This window comes from Ochlerotatus camptorhynchus, unplaced genomic scaffold (genome assembly GCF_037179485.1).
Source record: "Ochlerotatus camptorhynchus isolate MF236.1 unplaced genomic scaffold, CSIRO-AGI_Acam_v1.1 ptg000274l, whole genome shotgun sequence".
In the NCBI taxonomy this organism is placed as follows: Eukaryota; Metazoa; Arthropoda; class Insecta; order Diptera; family Culicidae; genus Ochlerotatus; species Ochlerotatus camptorhynchus.
The window spans coordinates 8,005,821-8,032,550 of NW_027040763.1; the positions used below are offsets into that span (position 1 = coordinate 8,005,821).

General features: G+C 39.9%; 1 protein-coding gene across 1 annotated transcript; it reads left to right on the forward strand.

Annotated features, from left to right (window-relative positions):
* Positions 1–3,830: 3,830 nt before the first annotated feature.
* Positions 3,831–22,004, forward strand: Stam (signal transducing adaptor molecule). The gene is made up of 6 exons (XM_065227498.1): positions 3,831–4,393; positions 18,680–18,840; positions 18,907–19,023; positions 19,094–19,402; positions 19,468–19,536; positions 19,600–22,004. The coding sequence occupies exons 1-6, from the start codon at positions 4,351–4,353 to the stop codon at positions 21,121–21,123; spliced, it is 2,223 nt and encodes a 740-aa protein (XP_065083570.1). The 5' UTR covers positions 3,831–4,350; the 3' UTR covers positions 21,124–22,004.
* Positions 22,005–26,730: the final 4,726 nt, after the last annotated feature.

Consider the following 26,730-nt stretch of genomic DNA (forward strand, 5'->3'; position numbering starts at 1 on the left):
GTGCGGAGAATAATAATTCACTGTTCTATTGGCGTTGACGGCACCGTCGAAAAATTTGCTCTTCCACAGGCTCTTCCAACAAATTTAGACAGTTTCTTATGGGAACTTTCGGTGAAGTGAAAGGATAGTGCAAAGTCCGCAATGTTTCACGCACAGTCTGACGTTTGCTTATGGATTTTCTCATAGGAGTAAAGAGCTACAGAGTCGCCGTGATCGCCAATTGATCAACAAACGTAAAAATTAATGGCAGTGGTGCCAGAATTCATGAAAACATTAACTTTTATGTAATTGAATGAATGTAAATGTAAATGTAAATGAATCATCTTTGTGTTCATCTGGTTCATCTCGACGTTTTGAAATGCAACAATTTGACAGAAAAGTGTTCGATAACTGAAACTGCTTGTAGTTAGTGGACTTTCAGTTAAAAAAAACATTTCAGCCAAAAGTTTTGCAGTTAGCTAATTTCTAGTGTACTTATCAAACACCTTCATCTTTTTGAAAAGCCTTATCAAAGTTGAGCCTTTTTCAAATATCCGTTGCTACTCGTACTAACCGTTTCATAAGTTTTCTAACAGCTTCTAAGATTTTTCCTAAGAGGAAGACGAGACAACTGGCTTCTTACTCTTTTATCTCTATCTCTATCTATATCTATCTCTATCTCTATCTTACGCACTTCAAATCGGCCAATCACGAGCTGGTTCGCGTTTGATAGAAAAGTGGTTCGTTTTCGCCCCCGTATTGTCTGCTCTTCTCTTAGGATTTTTCTAACCACCTCTAATCTTTGTAGTGGTCTGACAGAAACGTCTAAATTTGGTTTTGTTTGTTGGTGTTCCTGACGTTCCTGTCGGAGGAGGTTCCAGAAGATTTCGGTGGAGATTTCAGAAGCTGCCAATGACTCGGTCAATAAAGGATCCAGACGATTCCAACGGAGTAGATCCCAGACGATATCGATAAAGATTTCAGACAATTAACTACTTCATTCGAGCACTTAAAATGACGTTTACTACCACTCGAACTTTGAAATAAAACATTATTTTGAGATTGTTTCTTCTAGAACCTCTAGAAAAGTAGCCATCATTTGTGCGTTTTATAAAAAAATTGAAATTAGTTGGTCCAGTTTTGTGAAATCGCTTGTAGAAAGTCACGCCAAAACTGCTTGACAAAGTGGTCAATTTCGATGGAGTTTACTGATGTGTGTGACGGAGGAGATTCCGGTGAAGATTTCAGATGCCACCCACGAAGGTTTCAGCAGATTCCGACAGATATTTTGCAGACGATTTTGACATAAATCCCACATAATTTCGACAGAGTTTACTGACGTTCACCATGGAAGAGGTTTAAGCTAGGATATTTGAGATACTGCCTCATCTGGATTATTTGTCAAAATTTTCTGTAATGTTCTTCGTCTGAATCACATGGAAATTTCACTGGCAGTATCTGAAATCGTCGTGAACGTCAGCAAACTCCGTTGAAATCGACTAGAATTTTTTTCGCAATCGTCTGAAACCTCTTCCATGGTGAACGTCAGCACAGTCTATAAAAATCGTGTGGAACCTACACTAATATCATATGGAACCTCCTCTGTCAGGAACGTCAGCAAGCTCCGTCACAATCGTGTGGAATCTGTGTTGCAATCATTTGAAACCTCCTCCGTCGGTAACGTCAGCAAACTCCGTTGAAATTGAAGTTCACAAACATCACTTTTATTTCATAGGAATTCGACAGCTTGGCATGGTTTACTTACGAATTTTCGTGAGCAAATCACCCCAAACTGTCAAATTCTTAAGGAGAACAGTGAGGTTAACATATCCTGTACATCTATACCGTTAAAAACTCGATTTTTCACCAGCGTGAAAAATGTTTATTGACAAAAATTTCACTTCGCTCGGAACTATAAACAGATACGATCCAACGAAACCGAAATTTGTCGTTTGCAACTTTTTTGCTTAAGCCTAGTAAACATACAGTTCAAAGCGAAGTGAAATTTAAAGCTAGTGAAAAATCTTGAAATTTCGCTAGCGAAAACGGTAGTGAAAAAAATGGTTGTGGAACATTTTTCAATTTCCTCTTTTCGCAGTTCGTTCACAGTTCGCACAAAAGTGAAAATCTGACGGATACGCTCTTTCTCGAAACGTCAAGTTTTCGCTTAGCTGCTGTTTTTTCACGAGCAGCTGCATGCGTGAAAAAAAGTGAACGTAAGCGAAAACGATACGATTTCACTGGATCGTATCTGTTTACAATTCCAAGCGAAGTGAAATTTATGTCAATCACATTTTTTACGCTGGTGAAAAATCAAGTATTTTATATGGGAATTTCACTTCGCTTCGATCTCTATACAGGTCTTTATACCTAGTACACAGTTCAAAGAAAAGTGAAATTTTATGCAAGTGGAAAATCTTAAAATTTCGCTATCGAAAAAGATTGTGCAAAAATTGTTGTGTACTTGGTTGTGGAACATTTTCCGATTCCTTTTTTCCGCAGTTCACAGTTCACGTGAATAGAAATGAACTACACAGCAAAAAAAGTTGTTGAATATTACATCGAAACTGCTACAACCAGGTCAATCCCTCGGTTGTGTAATATCACATTGTACGATGTACATCGATTTTGCGAACAAAATTACATCCATTGATGTAAAATTGTATCTGCTTTTTGCTATTACATCATTATTTCATACATCAGCGTGAATTACGTTGATCGATATTACATTTTTTTTGCTGTGTAGCCTATGGCTAAAAATCTCTTAAATAAAGGAAAAAAAAAGTTCACGTGAACCGAAATCGATCAATCTTGATGAATGTGGGCGTCTTATTTCCACAACCTTATTTGCTTATCCTGACAGTTACGCGTATTTCGTCTAAAATGTGCAGATTCCTTCAGTGTCTTGTATTTACTCGGTCTTGTACTAATACTCGACTATCGATCAGTGGACACCTCCGGTGAAGTGAAAATCTGACAGCTATGAAAGTTTGACAGATAAAATGAGGGGTTCGTGGATTTTCCTATATTTCGAGGGGTGCATCTATTAGCTTGGGGCCGAAGAGAGCGAGGAAGGGAGTACCAGAGCTGAGCCAAAAAGCACGTTTCTTCGTGATCTTCTGGTCTTAGAATTACCTCTATGCCTATATGGCTTTAGTGCGGTAATTTATTAGCGAAAAAGTTTTGAAGAGGATAGATTGTCAATTAAATTTCATGGCTAGTTCTGACGGACGACTGCTTTTTAGTTGGGACGTCACCCAATCAGTGAACACCCAACTAAAAAAATATACTAACTAGAAAACCCACAACGAGTGAATCACATTGCCGTTTCAGGGAAAACAATTCGACGCTACTGACATCATGCTATTAAAGCTGATAATGTATCCTAATAAAAAAATACCATAACCGAATGACAACCCAAATGATTGATCTATTCCACAAATGGTTTGGAACACGTCGTTAAGCAAAAATAGCCTTAACAATGTTATTAGGGTATCGCCAAAGGCTAATTTTCTCTGAATTGGCAACCCTAATAAAAATACCATAAACGAACGATAACCCAAATGATAAAACTATTCCACCAATAGGTTGGATGATACCCCGACCTAAAAACGTTAAGCAAAATAACCATAAAGATTTTATTAGGGAAACTTTTTTTCTCCAAAAATTGATTAAACTTTACACATTCTTTGATAAATAATAATTTTGAGTGTATACACTTTCGTCGCTCACCCCTGCAAACCTCTCGAAAAACTCTGTCAACAAACTGCTTGAATCGAGCAGTTTTTGATTTGATTCATCATCGCTTCGGCGAGCTGTCGTCGTCGTCGTCATAAAAAGAAAAAAAAATCTCCAATCTGCACCCATCAGAATCTGTCGGAGACAGTGGAAATTTAAGCTTTTCGCGTTGAAATTTCCGTGTCACGGTAACGAAATAGTGCAAAATCGATAGTTCGCAATCGGTTGCATCCGGAGGTGATAACGTTTGGACGTGGAACTTGTTCGTCGGGCGAAAAAACGGGTTTAACAAAACAAAGGTTCTCCCCTCGGGACTCCTCCATCATCATCGCGTCGAGCAGGGGGAACGACAAGACGTGAAAAAGAGAGAGAGAGGTACAAAGACGTCGGTACGATTATTTTGCTTTCTCGTCACTGGTGCGTACGCGGAACGGAGCGGAGTGTGTTGGGGGTTTGTGGGAGGTGTAGCTGGAGTGCAGTCATCAGCAACGAAGAAAACAAGAACCTGTCAAAAAAAAAATTAGTTCGACGGAGATTATTACTATTATTTGTGTGCGCCTAGTCGTGTTGAAAGGAAGGATCGTCCTTGAGAGTTCCGTTTACTATATCCGCAAGTAGCCGTTCGATCGAAGGATGGGCATTTTAGGGAATTCAAATTCACTGGCCTCCGATATAGGTGAGTCAAAGTCATTTACAATGCAATGGGTTAATGGGTGGTAATTGATATCGCATTTCATGAGCCGTCATGCAAATCTTATCTTTTTTTCCCCCTGAAGTACGCTGATGATGAGTAACAATATTTGGAAACTGAACGAGAGGTGAAACCCTACCAATAAAATCGAACAAAGATGCAGACAGCAACTTTATGTTTTCATCATCTGTCACGGGGTCATTTTCATTTGGTCTGCTATCCACACACTGTTCCTGATTTATTAATTAAGTTAGTGTTGGCTCTGTGGTTTTGTGAGGACAGCTTTTGTGGTCAACCGTTGCTGTTGGAATGCAGGCAGTTTTTGCGTGTTGCTGCGGCTCCGACTGGCACTGAAGGAAGGGAAATATTTATTTACGCTGGCTTTAGCTCGCTGCGGTGCTTGGCTTTGTCTTTTGAGGTGGTATTGATAGAACCATTGGAGCTGTACATTTTTTTTACAGGCTTTTTAAGGAACTCGATGAGATTCGTTCAGGCGGGCACCAACTTAATCCTGAATGAGATACTTGAGTGATTCGTTCTAGCGTAATTTGGGAGATTCCCTTTATCGACCATTGTGTGTGTGTTTTTTTGCCTTCTACCCCATCTGGCGGAGCGCTACGCGCGCCAGCTCATTCATTGTTGTCTACTTTTGCGTCGCGACTGGAACGTCATCAATGTTATTTTTATAGCGAATTAGCAGAATGTGCATGCACTGCATATAAAAAGAAAGTAATTGCGAAGAAAGCTGATGCATCACATTGTGGCGCTTCCCACTCTGTAACTGGACGAGACTACTGTAAATACCTAGGTGTATGCAAACATTCATCCGTGACTGTGTGAATAGGACCGATTAGCACGTTGGTTGGTGCTCTAGGTGTTACGGAATACTAATAAACTTGATTAGTAACAGTTAACTGTAGAGTAACTGTAACTACCTTTCACTTCATATTAACATTTGTTACACTCCTAATGGACCACTTTGTCAAGCAGTTTTGGCGTGACTTTCTATGATTGATTTCTCAAAACTGTACAAACAAATTACATTTTTTTGATGAAGCGCGCAAATTGGGGCTACTTTTCTCGTGGTTCTTAAAGAAAAAGTTCGAAGTGGGGTATACTACTCGAATGAAGTGTGTCAACTTTCCTTTTAATTTAACTGGGTTTCTTACCATATAGATTCTGTAATGTAGTCGTTGGAGGACTTTTCGGATTTAACCTTTCAAAGTTTAATTATTTAATTTATTTAGCATAAAGTATCAGAAACTGTATGTTATCGTTTGGTTTGGGTGTATGGTGCATTTTTATTCGGGTTGCGTTTCCATCGAAGAAAATCAAAAACGGAATGTTCAATGTGTTTGAATCGAAAACTTAAGCTTATCGCGGCTGGCAACGTATGCGCTAGCGATAACCTACGCGAATTCGTCACAGTGATGTCATGGTCGACCGGTATAATACGCGTATTTGCAGTTATCAGAATGTACACACTCTTGAAAAATGTGTTGATGTTTTTTGTATTTAATTCAATTAGTTTAACTCGGGTGGTGCTCTGAAATACAATACAATGACTGGATCAGTTGAATCGAACAGTTGAAATTTACTTTCACATGCACATTAAAGGGTGATACGGTCAAAATTTGGTCAATATCAACTTGACGTATTTCTTTCAATTTTGCATTTAAAAAACCTGAACACCCCTCATTTTGAAGGTGTGTGTGTGTAGAATGTTGCTCCTATTTTGATTTTGGAATTCACTCTTCAGTTGTCAAAATGCCGTCCAAGCAAGAAGAGCAGCGTATCAAAATTTTGCTCGCGCATCGCGAAAATCCGAGCTACTCGCACGCAAAGTTGGCAAAATCGCTAAAAGTTGCCAAATCAACCGTTACAAATGTAATTAAAGTGTTTGGGGAACGTTTGTCGACAGCCAGGAAGTCTGGATCGGGGGGAAATCGAAAACCAGAAGCCGCTGAGACGACAAAGAGAGTTGCCGGTAGTTTCAAGCGAAACCCTAACCTCTCTCTCCGAGATGCCGCAAATAAGCTGGGTGTATCGTCTACAACCGTGCATCGAGCCAAAAAACGAGCCGGACTATCGACTTACAAGAAGGTAGTGACTCCAAATCGCGATGATAAACAAAATACGACGGCCAAAGCGCGATCCCGGAGGCTGTACACGACGATGCTGACGAAGTTTGACTGCGTGGTAATGGACGACGAAACCTACGTCAAAGCCGACTACAAGCAGCTTCCGGGACAGGAGTTTTATACGGCAAAAGGAAGGGGAAAGGTAGCAGATGTTTTCAAGCACATGAAACTGTCAAAGTTCGCAAAGAAATATCTGGTTTGGCAAGCCATCTGTACCTGTGGCTTGAAAAGCAGCATTTTCATAGCTTCCGGGACTGTCAACCAAGAAATTTACGTGAAAGAGTGTTTGAATAAACGTCTGCTGCCTTTCCTGAAGAAACACGGTTGTTCCGTACTGTTTTGGCCGGATTTGGCATCTTGCCATTACGGTAAAAAGGCCATGGAGTGGTACGCCGCCAACAACGTGCAGGTGGTTCCCAAGGACAAGAACCCTCCCAACACGCCAGAGCTCCGCCCAATTGAGAAATACTGGGCTATTGTCAAGCGGAACCTAAAGAAGACCAAAAAAACTGCTAAGGGCGAGCAGCAGTTCAAGGCAAACTGGCTTTCTGCGGCGAAGAAGGTGGACAAGGTGGCTGTACAAAATCTGATGGCAGGGGTCAAGCGTAAGGCCCGGCAATTCGGATTTGGAAAAGCGGAAGCCTAACTGAATATTTTTCCTGAATTTTATACTAATTGAACTTGAAAAAGAAATTTAATTTGATTTTTTAAATAAACGATTTCACCGATTTACACGCGTTTTCCCTTGACCAAATTTTGACCGTATCACCCTTTACATTCGTTAATTTCTAATCGACTTGGTTGTCACACAATGATCAACTAAATTAAAACGAAAATTGAAATAATTCACTAGTTTGTACTAGTAACTTTCAGTTTAGTACATTCTTTCTTTTGGAAACGGATTTGCAGATCCTTTAAATTTATCATCATTTTCTACCAAAGGTTTTACTAGGCTAGGCTACAATCGCGGATAATTTGTTTTTCAAGCATACCGTGCAAATTCCTCAAATAATTATATTCTCGGTATCACTACACTTTTGCAGAGTAGTCACTGAACCAACCAGTAGATGCCAATTGATAGTGGATAGCGTTGCTATCTCAAAATTGACGAAAATGCATATGGGACTGATATGCAATTATAGGCAATGCTTGTATCGAACCGTATCGTCACCTATCCAGCATACTACGTTGAATCCGGTGACGAAAGGTTTCCGCTGTGCAGTTGAAGTCAAAAAAAGCATAGAATTCATTGAAACGACGTGCTGCTCGGGGTCCGAGATGCAGGAAAATTCTCGTTCAGGTGCATAGATTTCGAATTCGGCCAAAATCCCAGGAGAGTCGATTTCGCTTATCAGCACTTTCGCTGCAAAAACTGCCTGGTTAATCTTCCGCCTAAGTTCAAGAGTTTCAATACCCAGGAGTTCGCATCAGCCATGGTAAAAAGTTGAAGGGTCTGTGCCTAGAAGCTTGACGTAGGACCGCTAGTGGACGGAATAAATGTGAAGAGCATTTAGTTCTTTTAATTGATCAATTATCTATTATCTCAACTCTTTCCGTTTTTGAATTGAAGGCGTACCAAATTTGTAGTAATCTTTTTCGAAGAGAAAGTTGATTAAGAGAATCAATCAAAATCACTTGCACCCCTGCTTCCAAGTTTGGTCCAAGATTACAACTCTTGAGAGCATTTTGTGTGGTCGTTGAGGGCTTGTGGTTCTGAATATGGACAAACAAGCACAGATAAATTCTATTCTAATTCTTTGCTGATGTAAGCTTGATGGCCCTGAAAAGAGCCGTTTTATTGTAGAGGACATCCATGGCCACTTACGCTTGACGTGTTTAGTGTATGTGACAGCTCCACGGACCTCATTTTCCAGGAACACCTTCAGCACACCTCGTAGATCAGACCGGAGATACGTTTGACACCACCACGGCGAGCCAGACGACCGATGGCGGTTATCTCGAAGAACTTTGCGATGATGCTTGGCGGCTCCTTTACCAGACCTTTTCCTCCTTTGCCACGACCAGTCAATTGTTGCTTGTTAGGTGTGAAGGAGTGGACTAGCCACCACCTTCCTACTGCTGCTATTGCTGTTCACCACGCCGTCCGAAGCGAAAATGAGCTAATGTCATACAGCAGCACTCTTTTATATCTTTTCAGGTTAAAGCAGAATGATGTGCAACCAAGTGGTATAAAAGCTACAAAGACTCCTCCCATTATGAGTAGTTTGCTATCAAGTAGCGACACTGGCTCTTTTCCTTTTGTGTACACGGCGAATGAGAACGACCCAAATTTGAGTTTAGTTCACTCATAATCGCCAAAAGTGCAGGAACTCAGCGATGAGTAAATTTGTCTCATGGTTTCCTGTGGAAAACCTAAAAAATCTGCCAGAAAATAAGGAAATTGACGAAAATTTTATTCAGTCTCGGAGTAGTACCAATAGACTGAGTGAATCCAATCTTTACTTTTCTCAAATTCGGGAATTTTTCCCTGGAAAATACTGGAAAAACCTGGGAAAACATGAGACAAATTTACTCATCGCTGAGTTCCTGCACTTTATTTCTTATTTCTGAGAACTGAGAACTCAAATTTGGCTCGATCTCATTCGCCGTGATATCACCTTGTAAGATATCGGCGCCGGTGGTTAGCGTGATTACCTCTCACCCCAGCAGGCCTGGGTCCAATCTCAGTCGCCGCCACCGGCATGTTCTAAGGCATAACATCTCTGATCACGCCTTCCTTCGGGAAGTAAAGCCGTTGGTCCCTGGTTGAGTTGATGGGTCGATTGGTAGGGTCCAGGTGTGGGAGCTGCTGGACAATGCTGGACATTTACCAGTTTTTCAATAGTTTCTTGTTGAAAATCAACATTCGGAAGCATTGTTATCGATGCGTAGCCATATTTCTGACCGATTGGTGATTTAATTATTGAAATTGGACCAGGGGCAGCTGAGTTATTAACGTTCAAAATCTTTCTTAATTTGTTACATGTTCTATTTTCGGTTTTCACAAAGTGTACCCCCATATAGAAATCAAAGACGTAGTCCTACGTCAAAACACTGAACCCTTTTGCACGGGTGGCAGTTTTATGTACAAACACACCACCAAGAGCATTCAGTTTCACGCTCCGTACTAGTGCTCGATAGAAAACACCAATCGCAGCGAACAAGGCACCGGTACCGGTGCTCATGCATAATAATTGTTTGCACCGGTGTTTCGGCAAGCACCAAAGCCGAGTGTTTCTGACTTCGACAAACACCGCAGTCGAGTGTTTTAGATTTCGGAAAACACGCTTGCTGCTCACAGGAATCTTCCTTGGGCGACTTCTGAAAGATTATCGTAGCTCTTATACGCCTTTAGCATCTTCCGTTTCGACTAAAGCTGATAGACGAGTGGTCGAAGCATTTCTTTCATAATGCCAATGTTCATGGTTCGATTCCAGTCTGTCCCCCTCCATTTTTTTCTGTCAACATTACTTTCATAAGGCAAATCTATGAAATTCATTTCGATTTCTTTTTGGCTAAAAAGTATTACGCAATCTTATAAAGCTTATGAGCTCAAGGGATCATCTACCAGGATTATTAAAAATACACAAATCACTCACTTCGGAAGAGCGTGTTGCTGTTGCCGTCCACCCACTGGTATTTCTTGGCTTTGTATTCAATAATTTAGCTGATAACTTATCTCCAACAAAAACAAACAGCTCAACTGATTGAATAATAGTAGATATATATAGGGTGTTTACATAATATGTAATAATGCTGGTTCACTAGCTCAACCAACTCAACTAACCAGCACGAATTTCTGAGGCTCCTAAAATCTCATGCTGGTAGATGCTGACGCCCTGTTTACATTATGCTGACTATTTATAAGTACAGCTTTATTTCACTAGCATCAGCACACCAGCACAGATGTAAACACCCAAATAGCGGCGGACGAACAGAACTACTCACCATTCATGTAGGGTAGAACCAACAATCAATACGAAACTAACGATTTTAAATTGGCTCACCACTTTAGTAGCCTATTGGTCCCAAGCAAACGATTAACGTACCCTATTCTAGTCGAAATTCTAGTACTACGCAATGTTTGTTTTGATTCGCTATGAAAGTTTGACAGATAAAATGAGGGGTTATTGGTTTTACCTATGTTTCGAGGGATGATTCGACAAGCTTGGGACCGAAGATAGTACCAGAGGTGAGCCAAAAAGTTGAGCACGTTTCTTCGGGACCTACTTGTCTTAGAGTTACCTCTATGGTAGAACAGCCCGAAATGCACCCCGGGCCAAACGCCCGATTTGATTTTTCATAGCTATTCCACTCTTAATTTTGCCGAAATGCTAGTTCAAGTACTAAACTAGCACTGTGACTTGTCAAATTTATGAATTAAAAACGGGAATGCTATGAAAAATCGCATCGAGCGATTTGCGCCAGGTGCATTTTGGGCTGTTTTCCCCAAAATAAAAACAACGCGCTACCTTCTACAAGCTCCGTATCAGCCATGGTACACTGAACCAATATGACAAATTCATGTTATGTGGAAGTCTAATAAATTTGCGCTATAAGATAATCCATTGAAAATGATATGATTGAAAATTTGTCAGGTAAATTCTATATGAATATCTGATATATTTACAATGCTGATAATTTGGATACTAATAGATATTTTTGGTCGCTATTTAAATATTAGTCGATTGCTGAATTTATGTATGGGCCCAAATTAGGGACACTTAGGCCGACATTACATACATTTCGCCTATTTAATCGATTTCTAAAAATAAATCGAAAAATGAACATCAGGTAGTGGGAGCTTTCACAGTTGTGTCTTTTTTTTATTGTAGCTGATTTGGGATTCGATCAAGAACTGTTGAGGTGTGATGCTTTCGGTGTCTGCGCTCGATTCCACTGGGCCAATGCTGACTTCAATATTGAGCTCGTTCAATTAGCATGAAGTAAGAACAGCTCTCCCGACATGGAATGAAGTGCAACGTTATGCTCGTTTTGCTAGAGTGAAGAAAAATAACACTGACAAATTTATGCTCCTCGGTGGTGTCGTGTATTCAAATCTTTCTTAATGCTCCTGTGTGCAATAAAACAACGACTACATTATATGAGTTCATGGAACTGGTTCAGGAAGTTCGAGTACTACTGTGTTACCTGACTTATAATGAATATACGTTGTATACGAGTACCCCGAATAGAGATGATAGCATTTGCAATATAAAATTAGACGAACTATACTTTGTATTCGGGGTATTCGTATACAACGTATATTCGTTATAAGTTAGGTAACACAGTAGTGCTGGAATCTGAATTAGCCTTACAATTAGAATCTTAGCAAAGTAAATATTGCAGTAGAATATTTTTTTTTTTTCAATCTCAATACATTCTTTTCCGGAACCCCTTATATTATTGAACAATAACATACAAAGATTATTCAATACAGTATCATTGTTGTTAGCAATATTTAGTTCGACTTATCATTTTAATGAGTGTACGATAACATCGTTGAAAATTGTTTTAATAATTTATAAAGAACAATCATGTAAGATGTTTTTTATTTTTATTCATCCCGGAAAATCATGCCAAAACAAATGTTTGCTGTTGGATTTCTCAAAACGCAAATCTATATGACTATAATAATGATTGGGATAGATCTGTTTACAATCTTTAAACCTCAAAAATCAAAGGAAGCTATTCCAATGACATGTTTTCCTATACTGCAAAGTTAAATGACAGTCCAATAGTTTCTACATGTCTGTTCAAACGCGACATATCAACAAACGTCAAAAATCGTTAAAAGCAACTCCAATAAAATATACAGGATTATCTTATAAGATATATCTTTTGGTGAGCAATATTCATCATGAAAACAGGTATATTTTACTGAATTTTCTCATAGTGCAAACTTATATGATTTTCCATCAGTTTCTAGATGTCTGTTCCCACCCATGACATATCAACAGTTTTTCACCATGCAATATTCATATACATCTTACCTATCGCTAACCACATTCGAAGCAAAGTTTTATCAAGTACTAGGTATGTGAAATTACGATAGAAATCATTCCATATCGCAGTCATAGTTTTTAAGGGGGTATTCCCAATCTTTTGCCTTTTTTCGGCCTGTTTTTCAATTAATTTTTTTTCAAGGTAAATGAATAGTAATGCGCCTAACTCTTTGGGATTCTTGTTTATTGAACATTAAAGTTTACAAATAAATTTTTTTCGACATAAAAAAGACATTATTGACGTCACAAAATGGCGGCAAACAGACCCCTGTTCGCCGCAAACGCCTGGACGGGCGAAGACTTTTTTCTGGAACGGCTTCATCTGAAACAGATTTCGTGATGAAATTAATAATCTGCATAAGATTCTCTGGAGCTTCTCCCGTTGGCAGCAAAAAATCTTGCAAATTAACAAAATGGCGGCCATATGAAAAAACAGGCGATTTTTAGCCCGCTTTTTTGCAGCTTTAAGGTGCTTCAAACAATGTTAAATGTTAATATTTTTGGCTGAAAGTGGGAGAAGCTCCAAAGAATTTAATAAGGAACAAAATGCGCAAAGATTCAAGTCAATATCTCTTATAGTTTCTGAGAAAAATCTTCGCCCGATAAAAAAAATGTGGTTTCGAGAAAAACGCGTTTAAAGTTTTGACTTTAGTTAAAACCATTTTGGGGGTTCTTACCATTAGTCAGCTATGCCTGGACACCGAATTCGCTGATCGGAAAACGGCTTGGGGGGATGAAAGTATATAGTCTAAAGTACAAAAAAACGTGAAAAAAAAATTTGATTTTTTGAAAAAAAAAGATCGGGAATACCCCCTTAAGTGATAATCCGATGGAATCTATCAATCATCACATTAAATGAATAAATCTGCTGACATTGCTATGATATAAGATGGATCCAATAAACGGTACATGTCGATTTGTTTCAGTGTAGCTGTTTTGTTGTTGTTGTTGGATATAAGTTATCATTATTAGATTGACTCAAATCGTGTAAAAACAATAAGCTCAATTAGTTAACATAAAGCTAAGAAATACCATTGGGTGGACGGCAACAAAAACACGCTCTTGCGACGTGGGTGATTTGCGTATTTTTAATAATCCTGGTAGATGATCCTTTGAGCTCATAAGATTCATAAGATTGCGTAATGCTTTTTAGCCAAAAGAAATCGAAATGAATTTCATAGATAGACCCTATAAAAACAATGTTGACAGAAACAATTGGAGGGTGACAGACCGGAATCCAACAATGGACATTGGCATTACGAAACCAATTCTTCGTCCACTCGTCTATCAGCTCTAGTCGCGTGGTGAAAGTTAATGCTTTTCCGTTGATACTGACTCCGCACCCGTTCGAACCACACCCAAATTCAAAATGCATCAATACCAACAAGCATTGCAAATTCGCAAAATGGGAAGTATTGAAATTTTGACAAATACAAAATTATTGTAAAGTTATAATAATTCTACTACTGAAATGACAATTTCAATTCCAAGATTCCAAGGACAGGAAAGTCCTACTGAAGTTCAGGGAAGTCTTGGCGTAGTTCAGGGAAGGCCTGCCGAACTTCAGGAAAGTCCTGCCAAAGTTCAGGGAAGTCCTGCCGTAGTTCAGGGAAATTCTGCCATTTCAATTCTTGGAAATAAGAGTTGTCCTGATGAAGTTCAAAGAAGTCCTGCCGAAGTTCAGGAACGGCCTGTCGAAGGTCCGGGAAGTCTTGCTGAACTTCAGGGAAGTCCTGCCGAACTTCAGAGAAGTCCTGCTGAAGTTCAGAGAAAACCTGCCGAAGTTCATGCAACTATTGCCGAAGTTCAGGGAAGTCCTGTTGAAGTTCAGAGAAGTTCTGCCATTTCAATTCTTGGAAATCAGGGAAGTCCTGCCAAAGTTCAGAGAAGTCCAGCAGACGTTCAGAGAAAGCCTGCCAAAGCTCAGGGATGTTGCGCCGAAGTTCAGGGATGTTTTGCTGATGTTCAGGGAAGTTCTGCCGAAGTTCAGGGAAGTATTGCTGAAGTTCAGGGAAGTCCTACTGCAGTTCATGGAAGTCCTGCCGAAGTTCAGAGAAATTTTGCTGAAGTTCAGGGAAATTCTGCCGAAGTTCAGGGAAGCTTTGCTGAAATTTAGGGAAGTCCTGTCAATGTTCCTGGAAGGCCTGCTGAACTTCAGGAAAGTCCTGCCAAAGTTCAGGGAAGTCCTACCAATGTTCAGGAAAGTCCTGCCAAAGATCAGGGAAGTCCTGCCAAAGTTCAGGACAGTCCTGCCAAAGTTCAGGGAAGTCCTTCCGTAGTTCAGCGTAGTCCTGCCGAAGTTCAGGGAAGTCCTGCCGTAGTTCAGCGAAGTCCTGCCGAAGTTCAGGGAAGTCCTGCCGAAGTTCAGAGAAATTTTGCTGAAGTTCAGGGAAATTCTGCCGAAGTTCAGGGAAGCTTTGCTGAAATTTAGGGAAGTCCTGCCAATGTTCCTGAAAGGCCTCCTGAACTTCAGGAAAGTTCTGCCAGAGTTCAGGGAAGTCCTACCAATGTTCAGGAAAGTCCTGCCAAAGATCAGGGAAGTCCTGCCAAAGTTCAGGACAGTCCTGCCAAAGTTCAGGGAAGTCCTTTCGTAGTTCAGCGTAGTCCTGCTGAAGTTCAGAGAAGTCCTGCGGTAGTTCAGCGTAGTCCTGCCGAAGTTCAGGGAAGTCCTGCCATTTCAATTGCTGCCAATTCAGGGAAATTCTGCCAAAGTACAGGCAAGATTTTCCGAATTCAGTGAAGTCCTGCCGAAGTTTAGGGAAGTCTTGCCGAAGTTCAGGGAAGTATTGCTGAAGTTCAGGGAAGTTCTGCTGCAGTACATGGAAGTCCTGCCGAAGTTCAATGAAGTTTTGCTGAAGTTCAGGGAAATTCTAATGAAGTTCAGGGAAGGCCTGCCAATGTTCAAGGAAGGCCTGCCGAACTTCAGGAAAGTCCTGCTGAAGTTCAGGGAAGTCCTGTCGTAGTTCAAGGAAGGCCTGCCAAAGTTCAGAGAAGTCCTGCCATTTCAATTGCTGCCAATTCAGGGAAATTCTGCCAAAGTACAGGCAAGTTTTTCCGAACTTCAGTGAAGCCCTGCCGAAGTCCTGCCGAAGCTCAGGGAAGTTCTGCCGAAGTTCAGGGAAGTTATTTCGAAATTTGTGGAATTATCTAATTATCTTTAAAAATACCAAGATATAACAGAATACCTTCATCAAAAAGGCTGAAATTTTTACAAAATATACTCAAATACTTGTGAAACAACATATGAAAATTGAGGAACCTTTTGATATGAAAAATATTTCATTTAGCAATGGCAAAGATGGGTGATTTCTAAAATTGTTCCATTTATCTATAAAAATATCCAGGTATATCAGAAAACTTCCATCAAATAGGCTGAAACATTCACAGAGCCACACTTGAATTGTTTTTATTATTTCACAAATACACGCGTTTCCAACACGACTTAGAAATACTCTCAATTTAGAAATATTTTTAGTATTTATTTTCAAGCACTTTCATAATGGCGATAACGCAAAGATGACATTGCCGAATAGCATCCATTTTCAACTATCGATAATTTTAATTGAAATACCAATATCAATAATAAATATTTCGAATGGAAATACCAATAGATATCTTGAAATATGCATCAATTATTGCGAATGGAAAACGTCACGCGCGTGCTTGATCCTGCTGACGGTGCTGATGGTTTTTCGTGCTAATTCACTCATGGATCGCGCCCCGTCTTGTGGCTTTTTTTTTTCGCTTCTCTGTTTTGTGCGAGGGTTCCAAATCACATTGTTCTTCAACCTGGAGCATGCTTACGCACAGATACATGCAAAAGCCAGCTGATTGCTTAGGAAAACGAAATCTAATGCTTGGAATTGCGTTACAAAAAAAATGGTTTGCATTGAAATAATGCATTTTACAGGTATATTGTCTTCGGAGGAAATGTTCCTAACAATATTTTGAAACAATCTACGGGAGTGAAATATGACCTTTCATAGGAAATACTTGTATAATTGATGAGCAAAGTTAGCGACCACTATGATTGAGGTCCAAAAATTGAACTTAGAAAATGGTTTACAGAAAATTTAAACAATAAATCAATCTAGTAAAAATTGCTTGAGATAGCAATTTTAGTTCTTTAATTTTGCACGGAAGAATTTTTTCGATTGAGCGTTGCAGTATTTTGTAACAAAAATCGATGAAGTGAGTCATTCTGAACCCATCCACTTTCACCTTAAGGGGGGAAATACAAGTAACACGTCAAAAACTCGACGATTTTCGTAATTTTTTTTTGTGAGCAAATGAAACAACGCAAACGTTTGGGTTTTTTTTTGCATTAAATTGCTTAAATCTTCCTCTACATTTGAGATTTTTTTCATTGGTGTGTGACCTCTGTGGCTCCTTGGGGTCACATCGGAAGGAGGTCGCCTCCGGTGGGGATTAGTAATTGGCGGGCGTTGTAGAGACCTGAAAAATGGACAAAACTTACTTTTATCAATTGGACCTTATTCAGAAAAGATTTTTGTTCTATGTGAACCCAAAAAAAAAGGATTTAAAATTTTTGAACTGTTTTTTCCAATTTAGGCAGACCTGAAAATTATTTATTGTTAATTTTTTCATGATATCAGTGGTTCACATAGAGTAAAAATCTATTTCCAGAAGATGCGCCAGTTTTCAAGTCATTTGGATGAGAACTTTTTGAGTTATCTTTCCCGCCAATTTGGAAAACAAAAGTTTCGAAAAAACGCGTTTTTTTTTTTTTTTTTTTTTAAAGTAAAATTTAAAAAATCGATAAAAAAATTTTTTACTTTTAAGTCCTACCTTGTGTAAGAAGATAATCTTTCATAAGTCGCCCAAAGAAAACTCCTGCGAGCAGCAAGCGTGTTTTCCGAAATCTAAAACACTCGGCTTTGGTGCTTGCACAAGATCCATACACCGATGCAAACAATTATGCACGGGCACCGGTACAAGTGCCTTGTTTGCTGCTTTTGGTGTTTTCTATCGAAGCACTGGTACGGAGCGTACAACTCAATGCTCTTCGTGGAGTGTAAAAAAGGCAGTACGCAGAGTAGTGTTGCGTTTAGACATGCCTACACGCTATTTGTGGACTACTCAGTGACTGGGTAGATCGCACTCATTTTTGCATGCTGTATGGAGTTGTCAAAAAATGAGTAAACTGGTTTTACTGCAATGAGTTGGATCTACCCAGATTGTGGGTAAATGGTTCTGATATCAATTTTTCCTAAGTTCAAAATGGCGCACTTTGAACGGGCGATCTTTGCGCAGTGAGTTTAAAATTAGTTTTTAGAAGTGAAACAGTGAAAATGGAGCAGCTATCAGTAGCTAGTTGATTACGTATACAACTCTAACAAATAGTTCGTTGGTATCAATAAATACAAAATTATCAAATTCACAATATTTTTTTTAATATTCTTCCTGGACGAAACAAATTATCATTCATGGGGCATTCATTCGTTTCTACCGATATGGGTAAGGTTTACTCAGTTGACAAATGTCATAATCTGAGTAACCGTTACCCAGTTTCCTCCATAGGCTCGGTTACTCAAATTTGAGTAAAATCATGTTTACTCATTTTTGGGTAACTTACCTTTTGGATGGGCTGAGTAATTTTCGACTCAAAAATGAGTAGCCACAAAATAGCGTGTGGTTCGCATCGATCTTCGTAGGGTGGAAGGTTCGTTGGATCATGGTGGCGAAGAACGTAACGAACGAATTTCCTCTGAAAAGACTAGACCTTCGCTATCCAAACTGTTTCATACGGACACCGTACTACATGATACTACTGCACCAAATTTCAAAATCGATCGCACTAAAGAATATTAAAGCTGTCTTTGGACAGCCCCGGAGCATTCATTGTTTTGGACGTATATGACGGAACTTAGCTCTATACCTTATTCCTCTGAAATCCTTTAGGAATTGCATTGAAATCCTAATGGAATTCCTTGCTAGATTTCACTGAGAAAATCTCACCAAATCTCACCAAACTAACGGCAAATCCGTAAATTTTCTATGCAAATTGTACCAAATTCTTAGAGAATTATTGCAAAATTCAATTGAAAGAAGTCAGTGCCTGTTAAACTTGATTTGTCCTCTGTCATTTTCTCCCCTCTCGCCAGATAAAGCAACCAGTGAGACCAACACGCAGGAAAAGTGGGGCCTCATCATGGAGGTGTGCGACAAAGTGACCAACGGTGCGGTCAACTCGAAGGAATGCCTAAAAGTGATCGTGAAACGGCTCAACCACAGCGATCCGCACGTGGTCATGCAAGCGATAACGGTAAATTAGCAGAAATTGAAATTCCAAGACCCATCTTATAGAGATCACATTCAATCTTCGTTTCAGCTCCTGGACGCTTGCGTCAGCAATTGCGGTAAGCAGTTCCACCTGGAGGTGGCGTCACGTGAGTTCGAAACCGAATTCCGCAAACTGATGCAGAAAAGTCAACCCAAAGTTAATACGGTTCGTTGCCCCGTGCGATGATTTGTTCCGCTGTACACATTCCTAACATCCCTTCCGCTTCTTTTGACAGCGTCTCAAACTGTGCCTCAAAAAGTGGGCCGAATCGGAATTCAAAAGCGATCCGCAGCTGAACTTGATCCCGTCGCTGTACATGAAGCTGCGTACCGAAGGGCACGACTTCAGCGACCCCTCGGTAACGCCCAAGCGCGAAGTTCCGCTGAGCAAGGATCCGAACGTGGTCTCTAGTCAACAGGAGGAGGAAGACATTGCCAAGGCGATCGAACTGTCACTGAAGGAAACCAAGAGCAGCGCTGGTGCCAGTGGTAGCAGCAGCAGCCAGTCACCGAAGATGGCATCCAGCGGGGGTGCTGCCGCCTCGGTATGTGTTGCTATTGAGCGAAGGACGAGGTAAACGAAACTGTAAGGTCTATTTTCTCTCTACAGAGCTCCCTTTATCCTTCGCTGCTGACGACGACGGCGACGTCCACGGCACCGCTTGCAGAACCGAGAAAGGTTAGTAAAACTTTGTCGTCTTGGGTGCTTATTTGAAGCTGACAATATTTGCTGCCTTTGCAGGTTCGTGCCCTTTATGACTTTGAAGCGGCTGAAGATAACGAAATGACGTTCCACGCTGGAGAAATTCTCATGGTGCTGGACGATAGCGACCCAAATTGGTGGAAGGGTGAGAATCATCGAGGGGAGGGACTGTTCCCGTCGAATTTCGTTACGACGGATTTGAATGCCGAACCGGAAGGGGTGAGTAAGAGTAAGAAGAATGTGCAATTTTCCGACGAACAAAAGAAGGATGAGGAAGAGGAGGAGAAAGCGAAGGAGCAGGTAGTCGAGATTAATGAGGAAAATATCGATCGATTGTTGCACCTTTTGCATGAGGCGGATCCCGAGGATCCTTCGGCGGACAGCGAAGAGATGTTGCAGTTGGAGCAAATGGTCAATCAGATGGGACCGTTGATTGATACGGAACTGGAACGGGTTGATCGAAAACATGCACAGCTCACTCAGCTCAGCAGTGACCTAGTGGAAGCCATCAACTTGTACCATACGCTTATGAGAGAACCAGATCGTTCGATGATGATGGGATCGATGATGGGAGGATTTCCGGGACAAGCTCCAATGTCGGGAATGTACAGCATGCCGGGAATGTACGGTCCAAATATGCCAGGAATGTTCCCGGGAATGGGAGGAATGCCTGGTGGAATGTCACCGTATGGAATGGGCCAGCTTCGGCATGATATGGGACAGATGAGCGTCAGTTCGATACCACAGTTTCCTCCTCCACAGCAAGCGATGCCCACAATGAGTCAAAATGGTCCATCTAGCTTACCACCGCATCAGATTCCCACCAGTGCAGCTGCTGTGGCAGGACTACACGCTTTGGGGCAGCAACAAGTGGCTGCAGGACAGCCTCCTATGCATCAACATATGCCGTCTCAACCGAGAACCCAACAGCCGCAACCTACTCAGTCTCAACACATGCCAAATATGACGATCCAGCAGCAGTCAACGCCTAGTGGCGCTCCCCACATGATGAACATGGGTCACATGCAATCTCCACTACCACAGAACTACTCGAATCCGACATCTCCGCCGCCGGTCATTAGTTCAGCTCCTACTTCTCTGCCTCAGCAGCAGCACCAGCAACAACCGCCAGCAATTTCGAATCAACCTATTCCTCGGCCTCCTATTCAGCAACAACAGCCACCTCAACCAGTGGGTGCTCCGGCCGGAAGCTTTCCTCCATACGGAGCAGTACCACCTCCTCAACAACAGCAACATCATCAAGCTCCCCAAAATGGCCCGGTTCCTCCTCCCCCTCAGCAACATCCTCAACCACCGACAGCAACGGCTCCGCCTCCCAACAACATGAACCACCATCCTCATCCACCCCAAATGGCACCTGTTGCACTCTATCAAACCACAGCCCTTCCGCCTTACATGCAAATGCCACCGGGTGGTGCTCCAGGAGGTTTTCCCCATCATCACATGCTGGGCCACATGATGGCTCCGCCCGGATCGCCCCTCTCGATCAACACCGCTTCAAATTCGCCGCAGAACATTCCAATCTATCAGCAGCAACGGTAAACCTTTTCCTATTCTTGGTACCACTTTTTACAGAATTTTTCCTACACCGACACTCACACACTCATGCGCTTCGGGGACAGATGGTCTCTTGTACATACTGGAGAAAGTTGATATTCTTCCATTCCTGAGTTTACCTCCCTTTTTTTTGTTGTTGATTTGGTCTTGGTGTATTTGACTGATCTTGTAATCGTTTTCGCTCACCTATTTTAAATTCATTTTCCCCGTTCGTGATACAACTTTTGAAGAATTCCCGAAGTAATGCATGTATCTAGTAGCAAGAGGAAGGCAAACAATCAAGACTAAGCGAAGAATCGTCCCCCGATTTGTTGAGCCATGATCGTCAACGAAACGAAAACCTATGAAATGTTACTTGCTTCAAGCGTGAAACAGACAAGGGCTAAATGATTTGACTCCCTCACCCTTGAAAGAAGTTACTTGCTCTGATTAATACCTAGAAATGATATAGCGAAGAAACAAATAAAAATAAATCAAGCTGAACATTGCATTAGGTCCTAAGTCACATAGCACATAACCGTTTCTTGTTGTGTTTGTCGTATTAGAATCTGTCAATGTTACTTAGGACCTAATGCAATGTTCAGCTTGAAATATGAACATAAAAATACTAAATTACTATTACCTACTATGAATATTATGTATTTATAACTAAACGCAAAATTAAATGAATAAAAACGATAAAATGATACTGAACTAGAAAAGGGAGATGCACATACACATACACGTGGTGGTCACTAGTTTATAACCATAGAAGCATATATCGCAACCAGCGCGGAGAGTCAAAGTGTGTGGGTCTCCAAAAGTGTAATATAATGAACGATGGTGTACAACAAGTTGAGAGGCCGGCAACGGGAAAATAAAGTTTATTCAATAATAAATTCAAAACATTAATAAATAGTGTAGAAGGACGTGGTAAGGTCGTTTGTCCGAAAATCCGTGGGTTTAAAATTTATATTTGCTGTAAATGGAGTTAACTTAAATTGGCTGAGACCACGACCGTTCACAGCTGCAACTCTGAATAAATAGCTGCTGTACTCCCCCCACCACAGAAGAACCGACATGAATGACCATACACGGCCATTGAGTTCGACTTAAATTTGAGTTCCGTTTACTCAAATTTACAAAACCGCTGGTCACTTAGGCTCTGAACCATTTGGTGGATTATTTTAACTTTTGGTTAAAATTTGACAGATGGAATGTTATCGATGAACCCTGCTATCCGAGCATGGTTATTTCTGACAGACAAGAAGTTAAATTTCGACCACGGTGGGTCGAAAACCGGTCGATCGACAGCACGGGGATTTTCGAACATAGAAAATAACTTTCGAAATGTCACTTTTAACCACGAGTTAAGGGGGTATTCCCAATCTTTTGCCTTTTTTCGGCCTGTTTTTCAATTATTTTTTTTTCAAGGAAAATGAATAGTAATGCGCCTAACTCTTTGGGATTCTTGTTTATTGAACATTAAAGTTTACAAATAAATTTTTTTCGACATAAAAAAAGACATTATTGACGTCACAAAATGGCGGCAAACAGACCCCTGTTCGCCGCAAACGCCTGGACGGGCGAAGACTTTTCTCTGGAACGGCTTCATCTGAAACAGATTTCGTGATGAAATAATAATCTGCATAAGATTCTCTGGAGCTTCTCCCGTTGGCAGCAAAAAATCTAGCAAATTAACAAAATGGCGGCCATATGAAAAAACAGGCGATTTTTAGCCCGCTTTTTTGCAGCTTTAAGGTTGCTTCAAACAATGTTAAATGTTGATATTTTTGGCTGAAAGTGGGAGAAGCTCCAAAGAATTTAATAAGGAACAAAATGCGCAAAGATTCAAGTCAATATCTCTTATAGTTTCTGAGAAAAATCTTCGCCCGATAAAAAAAATGTGGTTTCGAGAAAAACGCGTTTAAAGTTTTGACTTTAGTTAAAACCATTTGGGGGTTCTTACCATTAGTCAGCTATGCCTGGACACCGAATTCGCTGATCGGAAAACGGCTTGGGGGGATGAAAGTATATAGTCTAAAGTACAAAAAAACGTGAAAAAAAAAAATTTGATTTTTTGAAAAAAAAGATCGGGAATACCCCCTTAATTTTAACTCGGCAAATGGTTCACAGCCTTAGGCCGTTCGCAATGCTGTTGTATTTTATAAGGACTGTTTCAATTTGAAACTAGAACAGAAACGCACCTCTCGCAATGCTGAGTTGCAGTTTCATTATTCGAGCACTATTTTGCACCAGATTTGCAACTGCTCGACTATTCTGTTTTATTTCTGAGCGAGTTTGAAACACGAATGGAACTCTGTTTCAAATTTATTTGGATTTATTTAAAGATGTTTCGAAGAGCTTCACAAAAAAAACGGAGAGCTTCATAGAGAATAGTAAAGTTTATGGAACATGATGATTACAAACATCTTTTAGAACTGTGCGTTGCGCTGATCGTGTTGTAGTTTTATTTTTGACAGTTTCAAATTATAGAATTGTCGCGTAGTTTAAAACAATTTTGAAACTCAGCATTGCGAACGGCCTTAGACTATCTGATTTGTTGGTCTGATTCGAGTTGACTGCTCGATAATTTTGTCGGATGCAATGTTCGAATGCGTTCACACTTTTTCGAGATGATGATCAGATTTGACGTTTGATTTGTCGAACGTAACACTAGTTTACAAAACAACATAAAAAGTGTGAACTTTAGTGGTCGACCAACGTTTCTAATACAAAATCCTACGCTGAATTCAATGCCGTGGTCAGAAAAAATTAAAGTAGAGCCATTTTTAAGATATACAAAAAATTTGATTTTTTGTATTTTGGACAAAAGTACGACTACTAAAATGTCAATATCTTTGAAACTACCCGCATAAATCACAACCATACGATTACCACATTAAAAATGGTTTATCTTCCTCTGAAAACCATAATGAGAAAGGTTCAGTCAACTTTAATCAAACCATACCTAGATAAAGTTTTGACCATATTGATTAAGGTTTTCGAAGACCCAACCATATGAACAATGGGTGGTTAAGAACGTTCACCATACGAAATCTCGCTTTTTCTCATACATTTTTAGCAAAACAACTATAGCCTTACCACATCAGAAAAGGTTCTAGTTGGATATGTGAAACTATTTCCATTAACTTTCGAATAAGGTAGTACGGTTTAGAACCAACCATTGTTGTTAACTTCATGATATACTATGAAATGGTATAAATTACTATACTTATTGACGTTATAATAAATACTGTCGTAGCTTATCCGGAATACAGCCATCATGGGTTGTTCTTTAATTTTAATGTGATTTACAAGATTTCTTTTTGTGGACACCTCCCTTGCTCTTGGTAACATGTTTATTGATCTAATATAAAATGAATAGATAAATGAATTTGCCCTGCAAAACAAACTCCATTCCATTTCTGGAAGATAAAAAGGCCCCGGCATAACGTACCTGCTTCGATTTCCTTTTTGGATGATGTGAGCCACCAACATCGAAATCTCCTTCACATGTAAACCGCTGTTAGCCCTGAATATTTGTGTAGAAAATGCATGCGCTTTTAAGAAATATTTTATGCTTTAAGCTAATATTACCAAGGGTTTTAAAAATAAAATAACGAACAAAACAACACAATGAACTCACGAGCACCGTTTCAAAAGCGTTTTCTTCTGTTTGTACAAATTGTAAAAACATAAAGCAACCATAATCGAAACACGTAAGCGTTGTACAAGTTGTTTACAACTTTTATTCGTAATGTTTTGTAACAGTTCAGTATAGTTGATCAACCGTAACAAAATTTAGCTGAAACATACCAGAAACTGTAACAGTTGAAAGTAGTGTTTCTTTAATGTTTATTACATTCCATAAACCATAACAAAACTATTTTGTGAAAAGTTAACATAGCTAGTAAGGTGTCAGTGAAGTTTGAACTGTTCTAGAAATGGTATTTTTCTATGCGGGTAGTGCTACAATTTTAAATCTTTTTTTATGAAAGTGAAGCTAAATAAATTTGCTATCGTTCACTAGAATATTATGTCTTAATTAAAAATTTAATTTTGAAGTCATTTAAAAATTTACAGCATTTTTTTTTTTTTTCCTGCTTATTTTCCATAAAAATCTTGTTTTAATCAACATTTTTAATGGGATAAAAGATTCAAAAATCATTCCATAATTTATTCTTAAAGTCCATTAAAAACTGGAGAAAATGAGCCTTTAATGGATAAAATCGGTTGGAAATTGTCGAAGTTATGAAATTTTTTGTAAAATCTTGGAAATTGAATGTTCCAAGATTGGCCGTTGTCCCGCTCCTAGGTTCATGCACCACTTCCAGTAAGCCTTTCTGCGGACGTGTACGCATACGGTGCATTTCACAAACACTACCAGCTGTCACGCAAAATTAAATGGGATATTTTCAACAATATAATTTACGCTAGTGTTTGTGAGACCGCTCGGCGAGAACCTAACGCAACCAACTCAATTTGACAGCTTTCTTTCTTAAACATTGCTTAACGATGTATACGACAAAACGTGAATTCAAGTGTAAAAATGATCCTCAAAAGTTTTGTTACGCGTGTGGCAACTATATATTTACAAAATCGGTCAATTTCACTGCTCCGTTGCAAACTGCATATAGGCTTTATTTTAAAATTGATCCTGGAGACTTTGACGAACCGTGGATTCCAAAAGTATTATGTAGTTCGTGCAAAACGTGCTTGGCTAGGTGGATGTCAGGCGCAAGGTAAAATGATTTTTTGAATAACTTTCATATAAACAATTTATGTACAGCATGGTAGTGCTTTGTTCTTTCCTGATCGACATTATCTTACTTCATCTATTTTTGATAAGTGTTAATGTCTTACTTACTAACTCACTTATTTGTTATCTGTCAGTCGCTATTTGTCCTTTGACATGCCCACCATATGGCGTCGACCGTTTTGTCATGCAACGGATTGTTATTTCTGCTTGACAAAAGTTAAGCAAAAAGGACGCCAGCCAACGGCTAAAAGTCTCCTTAATAAAGACATAAAAAAAAAAAAAAACAAGGACGTCACAAAACAGTTGAGTATCCACAAGTGGCTTCTATGACAAAACCTGTTCCACATTCAAGTTCGGTCCCGTATCCTGTCTATCCAAAGCGGAAACGAGCGCCCTCTGTTGAATCGACTGTTACAAAAAGTGAGGAGGAATTCAAGGAGGAATGCGAGGAAGACTTCGAGGTGGAATTGGAAAGAAACCCAAAACTGTTTACACAATCCGAATTTAATGATTTGGTGCGAGATCTCGACTTATCGAAGGAGAAATCCGAATTGCTGGCATCACGCTTGAAAGAACACAACATGCTGAGCAAGGAGGTCAAAATTTCTTGTCACAGGAATCGTCACAAGAAATTTGACAAATATTATTCTACAAAGGACAAGGCATGTTTTTGCCATGACGTAAACGGCTTGTTTGAAGAGTTTGGTGAGCCATATGATCCAGCTGAATGGCGTTTATTCATCGATAGCAGCAAGTTGAGTTTCAAAGCCGTTTTACTGCATCAAGGGAATGAGAAACTTTCCCAAATTTATCTGAGGCAAAGATAAAGGAAGGTGTATTTGTTGGCCCAC

Coding starts and splice junctions, on each gene's coding strand:
- Stam (XM_065227498.1), top strand. CDS start 4,351: ATGGGCATTTTAGGGAATTCAAATTCACTGGCCTCCGATATAG. Junction 18,841..18,906: donor TGGTCATGCAAGCGATAACG/GTAAATTAGCAG, acceptor TCTTCGTTTCAG/CTCCTGGACGCTTGCGTCAG. Junction 19,024..19,093: donor GTCAACCCAAAGTTAATACG/GTTCGTTGCCCC, acceptor TTCTTTTGACAG/CGTCTCAAACTGTGCCTCAA.